This window comes from Pongo abelii, chromosome 4 (assembly GCF_028885655.2).
Source record: "Pongo abelii isolate AG06213 chromosome 4, NHGRI_mPonAbe1-v2.0_pri, whole genome shotgun sequence".
In the NCBI taxonomy this organism is placed as follows: Eukaryota; Metazoa; Chordata; class Mammalia; order Primates; family Hominidae; genus Pongo; species Pongo abelii.
The window spans coordinates 130,105,620-130,111,665 of record NC_071989.2 but is presented as its reverse complement, the minus strand read 5'-3'; the positions used below and the strand labels follow the sequence as shown (position 1 = coordinate 130,111,665).

At 39.9% G+C, this 6,046-nt stretch overlaps 1 protein-coding gene across 1 annotated transcript; it reads right to left on the bottom strand.

Moving 5' to 3' along the window:
* Positions 1–1,827: 1,827 nt before the first annotated feature.
* Positions 1,828–2,815, bottom strand: FTMT (ferritin mitochondrial). The gene has a single exon (XM_002815818.5). The coding sequence runs from the start codon at positions 2,699–2,701 to the stop codon at positions 1,973–1,975; it is 729 nt and encodes a 242-aa protein (XP_002815864.1). The 5' UTR covers positions 2,702–2,815; the 3' UTR covers positions 1,828–1,972.
* Between the last annotated feature and the right edge of the window lie 3,231 nt (positions 2,816–6,046).

The following is a 6,046-nucleotide window of genomic DNA, read 5'->3' as shown; positions in this document are numbered from 1 at the left end:
TTTCCCTCCATCTTATGTTTTGCTTTTCTTGTCTTATTATAATAATGGCTGTCCATTATAACAAATGTATTTTTAAAAGACATGTAATTAAAGAAAATAAATATCAACCACAATCTCACTATTTAAAAGAATTTTCTAGCTTTGCTTGTTGGTATATATACTTTGTCATTTTATATACATATATAATATAATTTGTCTTATAATTGTACATATAGAATTATATAACCCCATCTTGTAATTTTCCTCATTTTTAACATAAAACATTGAGAATTTCTATCCACATCATAAGGTGTTTGTACAAAATCATATTTAACAATAGCTGCAGAATATTCTGTGTATTAATCTAAAACACTGAGTGTTTGGTGTTTTAATCTAAGCCATTTTGTTGAGCTTGTGCCGTAATATGCATGTAGCTCTCAGGTCTTGGACTGCAGGGAGCACAATTTGCCAAGAGCCTCAGCTGCTGTGCTCTGAAATTGATTCATTACTTGGTTTGCTGCAAGCCCATACTTCCCAGTCAATACCTAAATACAGGAAAGGTACTTAGGCTCATTTCTGGGAGACTTGGGATTCCTCTGACTAGTGACTTTGGCTTGAGGCCTCCCTGATCGCCTTGCAGACCTTTCCAAAGAAATATGCACAACTTCCCTTCTTCATCCCTGGGGGGATTACATTTGCATGAAGCCTGAAGGCTTTCCCTGCTTCTCCCACTTGCTGCTTTTCCATTTTCTCTCAGAGGTCTGTTTCCCCTAATTTCTTGTACACTTAATCCCATTTTGGCATCTGTGTTTCAGAAAACCCAAACTAACAGATATTTAGGTTTTCAGATTCTTATTCTGTATAACCAGACTAAGCTTCAGATTGCTAAATTTTGAGCACTGTTTTCTTCTGTTAAGAGCCTTTGAAGACCTTGCCTTTGTCCCCTGAATTAAGCCCAAACCCTTCTCACCTCTGTACTCTGCCCCAGCCCATCTTTCCAATCACCACTCAGTGTTCTAGTCTATTCCGATGCTGGACTCTCCCACTCCTCACTTCCATGCCTAAAGAAAACATCTACCTGACTAGATGCCTCCTCTATTCTGGATCCCTTCTTGACTTTTTAAACCTCGATGTTCTTTTCTGTCCATTTTAAAGACCACAGAAAGGTGTTTTATGCAGTGTTTTCACTCTTCTTGGCAGGTTAAAAGAGAGACTCGATGGTGAAGTATATAGAGTGTGGAATCAGATCTGGTTTGTTATATTACCAACATTAAAACAACAAAACACTGAGATTGCATTATGTTTGGAAAACACTGAGCTAAACAAAAATAATTAAAGCTTTTATATTTATTGTTTAATTGCAAAACTTCCCAGAGCCCTTAAAATATTAATATATACTGTGATTTTCCAAGACCAACACTGATAGTTCATGTAGCTTATCCCAAATTTGACTACGAATTCTTTTAAAAAACAATCTCCAGACAGTACTGCTTCTTGGGACACACTGGGAAAAGGCAAAAGCTGTCATGGCATTTTTGCATGTATAATTTTCACAGTACTAAATATTCTACGCTTATAGTTATTTGTATATTTTTATCCATTTTCCCACTTTAGCGTTTTGCATAAGGTATTGAATATGGCAGGCACTTGTTGAATTAAAAATCACAGAATTGAAGTGTAGGTTCATATTCTGATAATACCTGGCAACTGGAGAACGTTAGTTTGCACACTCTTTCAGTAGCTTTTTGGAGTCCTTTTCATACCATAGTTACCTGGGCTATCTTTGAGCCTGGGAAAATAAGTGCCTTGATGGTTAATAAAAAGCCCTTGTTAAACATGGGCAAAACATTTTTTTTTTTCTACAAATCACTTTATTGGAGGAATAGTATAACAGAAAAATATAAAGATGGAGGTGATTTTAAGGGCAAGAAAGCAGGAGACAGCTGACTTTGGTCTTCGGACCCACTGGCCTGGGAGGAAGGCAGCCCGTGGCTTAGTTCTGCTTGTTTTCATTTCCAAGGGTATGTGTGTCAAAAAGGTACTCCGCCAGGCCAGCATCCGGGGCCCCCATCTTCACTAAGTTGTGCACGTGGTCACCTAGTTCTTTGATAGACTTCACCTGCTCATTCAGGTAGTAGGTTTCCAGGAAATCGCACAAATGGGGGTCACCTTTGTCTGAGGCTAGAGTGTGCAATTCCAGCAACGACTGGTTCACGTTCTTTTCCAAGAGTAGAGCACACTCCATGGCATGCAGCCCGCTTTCCCAGTCGTCCTGGTCCGGCTTCTTGATGTCCTGCAGGCGGATCCGGCCTCCTCGCTGGTTCTGCAGCCTCATCAGCTTCTCCGCGTGCTCGGTCTCCTCCCGGGACTGGTGAAGGAAATACCTGGAGAAGTTGTTCAAGGCCACGTCATCCCGGGAGAAGTAATAGGCCATGGACAAGTACACGTAGGACGCATAGAGCTCGAGGTTGATCTGGCGGTTGATGGCAGCCTCGGATTCGGGGTGGAAGTTCTGGCGCACCCGAGAGGAGCCGGCGGTGGGCTCGGTAGGGTCCCGGGAGGAGGCGGCTGCGGCCAGGGGGCGGCGAGGGGCGATCGGCCTGGGGTCCGAGGGGCGCCCCGGGGCCCAACGCAGCGGAAGGGCGAAGCAGCGGCTCACCGGGCGCAGAGACGCCAGCGAAGGGCTGATGTGCCTGGAGAGGAGCCTGAAGCAGGACAGCATAGCGCCGCCTCCTTGGAAGTGGGGAAACTGAGGCCCGGCCCTCTTGGCGCGGGGTCGGGCGCTGGAGGCGTCAGATCTGATCAGAACGTGGCCCTAGGCAACGGTGACTGCATCACACACCCCTTCTCTTCCAGAGGAGCGGGGTTCCACGCGGAGGGCGCGGGGGAAGGGCCGCCGGGGGCGCTGGGGACCCGCGTGGGGCGCAGTCTAGGCGGAGGCCAGCGCGGATGCCCAGTCACGATTCCGTGAGCATTCGCCCCCACGTCGACGCGAGATTTCTGCTCTTTGGCGATTGTCACTGATTTCATCTGCGTTAAAAAGGCTGTCAGGAGAGTAGGCACTGGGACTTCCCAAAGAAGGGGCCAAGCTGTCCTCCCCCTTCTTCTCTGACCTTTTCATAAGGACCAAGAGTTGGACTGGCAACACAGTGAAAAGGGTGAACCAAAAGTCACCAATTTACCTGTGAGAATAAAGGTCCACATCCAAAGCAGGTGTACATAAATTAACTGGTTATTTAACATGTAAGTATGGAAACAATTGCCAGCATAGTGGGAACATTTTTAAGACTCTGTTTCTTTTAAAATACATGCATATTTTATTTTTAAACATAAAATGTATCTTCATTGTGAAGAAATGAGATACTGTAGGCCGGGCGCCGTGGCTCACGCCTTTGGGAGGCCAAGGAGGGCGGATCACGAGGTTAGGAGATCGAGACCATCCTGGTTAACACGGTGAAACCTCGTCTCTACTAAAAATACAAAAAATTAGCCGGGCGTGGTGGCAGGCGCCTGTAGTCCCAGCTACTCGGGAGGCTGAGGCAGGAGAATGGAGTGAACCCGGGAGGCGGAGCTTGCAGTGAGCCGAGATTGCGCCACTGCACTACAGCCTGGGCGACAAAGCAAGACTCCGTCTCAAAAAGAAAACAAAAACAAAAAAAAAAAAAAAAAGGAAAAAGAAAGAAAGAAATGAGAAATGAGATACCGTAGAAACCCTAGGAGGAATAAAATGCCTCTGAACTCAAAATACGTTACTTTCCCATCTTTTGTTAGTGCAGAGATTATATCCTCTTAAAATGGCTCTTTAAAAATTAAACTTTAAATAGCATTTAGTGTTAAAATAGTATTTATGTAATTGTTGTTGTGGGGTACTGAAAAAATAAGGGTAAGCACGCAGAAGAAAATTCAAAACAACCCTAATTCGTCTTCTGCCGAGATTACTATTGTTAAAATGTTGATGGTAATGCTCAGAGGTTTAAAAAAATGAAAAACGTGTATTACAGACACACAAAAGTGAATATAGACATATAAAACAGCTTTATATAGAGATGTATAATTGACATACAATAAACTGCAGATGCAGATAGTTCATGTAAATAGAGTCAACAGTATATGCTCCTTTTTACTTGCTTTCTTTTAGTCAGTGTAATTATTTTAGGATCCATCCATACTGTAGCTTGTTTCAGTAGTTTCTTTTATTGCTGAGTAGTATTCCATTGTATGTATATACCACAATTCGTTTAACCTTTCATCTGATGATGGACATTTTTGTTGTAATAGTTTTTGGCTATTAAAATGAAGCCGTTATAGACATTCCTGTATAAGTCTTTCTGTGGTCAGATGCTCTCATTTCTCTTGATAAAATACCTTGTAGGAAAAGCTGGATTACATGATAGGTATATGTTTAATTTTTAAAGAAATTTCCAAACTGTTTTCCAAGGTGATTATGGCATTTTACTTTCCCATCAGCAGAGTGTTAAGAGTTCAAGTTCCTTCACATTTTATGCTTACACATGGTATTGTCAGTCATTTAATTTTAATTAAAATTTAAAAATTTCTAATGACCGTGTGCTGGTGTTTCAATGTGTTTTTAATTTGCATCTCTATAATGATTACTGATGCTAAGTATGTTTGCACCTGCCTTCTGTCAACCACATATTCTTGGTGAAGTGTATATTCAAATCTTTGTCCATTCATATATTGAGCTATTTGTTTTTGTTATGGTTGTTTGATTCTTATGGTTATTATCTGTGACTTTGATATTAGCACTGCTTCTGTTCAGGTCTTCTTTATGTTATCTGTATATTACTGTGTCTATATTACTTTCCTTTATTTCCTTGGTCAGTTCAGATTATCTTTCTAGGTTAGTTGCCTTAGTTGTAAATTGAGGAAGCTACTTACTTCCCATGGGTGGTTGAAAGAATTAAATAAGAGAATGCATGCAGAGCATTTATCACAGTGCTTGACACAGGATAAGCACTTGAAATACACTTTAATAGTTTTTATTGGATAATTCCTGCTTAATTATTAAAAATTAATTATCTTAATTATTCAGTAAGCAAGTATTACTGTTATTGAATATGAAAAGACCTTTACAGCTTACAAAGGATGTTTACAGACATTATATTGTTGCTATAATATATGGGTAGTGAGGTGAAAATTCTTGTATTATATGGGAGTGTCAAACTTGTAGTTTACTAGTAAGCTCCCTGCTCTCATATAGCTTCTTAAAAGGTACTGTAAATAAAAGGGATGCTTAAGATCTAGTTGCACTTAAACTTTGCTACTAGAAGGTGATTGATATTCGCCAGGTAATTTCTCACTAGTTTTCACTTCTCCACATCCATCTTTAATTTTATTTTCCCCCAATTTTTTCTCTTCCTAAAATATAGTTCCCTAAAGAGAGGTTATGAAAATGATTGTTTAGAGTAGTATTAAATGTTGACTGCTGCTACTAGCGTTTTAGGAAAATTGATGCTCTTCATATAAACGTTTATCCCCTAAGTAATAAAATGCATAGATATAAAACAAATACATGAAATGTAATGCAGAAATGCCATTAAACACAATACACATTGAAATATTATGTTAATTTGTCAAAAACATTTCTTCTTCATATTACAAAATTTGTCATATAATTTGCTAGACTTTGAAAATGCAAGGATGTGATAGGTCTTATGTTTATCTTCTGGGCATTTTGATTTCTAGTATTTATAGTAAAATTAATGTTCTAAAAAAATACAAACCTAGATCATTGCCCACCACTCTTCTCAACTCATTTCTTTCTTAGTTGTAATGTCTTCTCTTCCTCTAGAACACCCTAAGCTTTCAGGCTTCTCTGAATTTCTCTCTGCTTCTTCACTTTCCTTTCCTCGCACCTAGAACTCATCTTTCCAACCTCCTTTCACTGTCTCATCAAATATATTACCTTTTCTGTAAAGTCTTATATAGCATCATTCAGAATTAATCATTACTTTGTATTTGGTTAAGTATTTTGCTTAACCAAAATTGTATTGTATTATGTTATAATTCCTTGTATATACGTGTGTATGTATATGTCCTTAAGGGC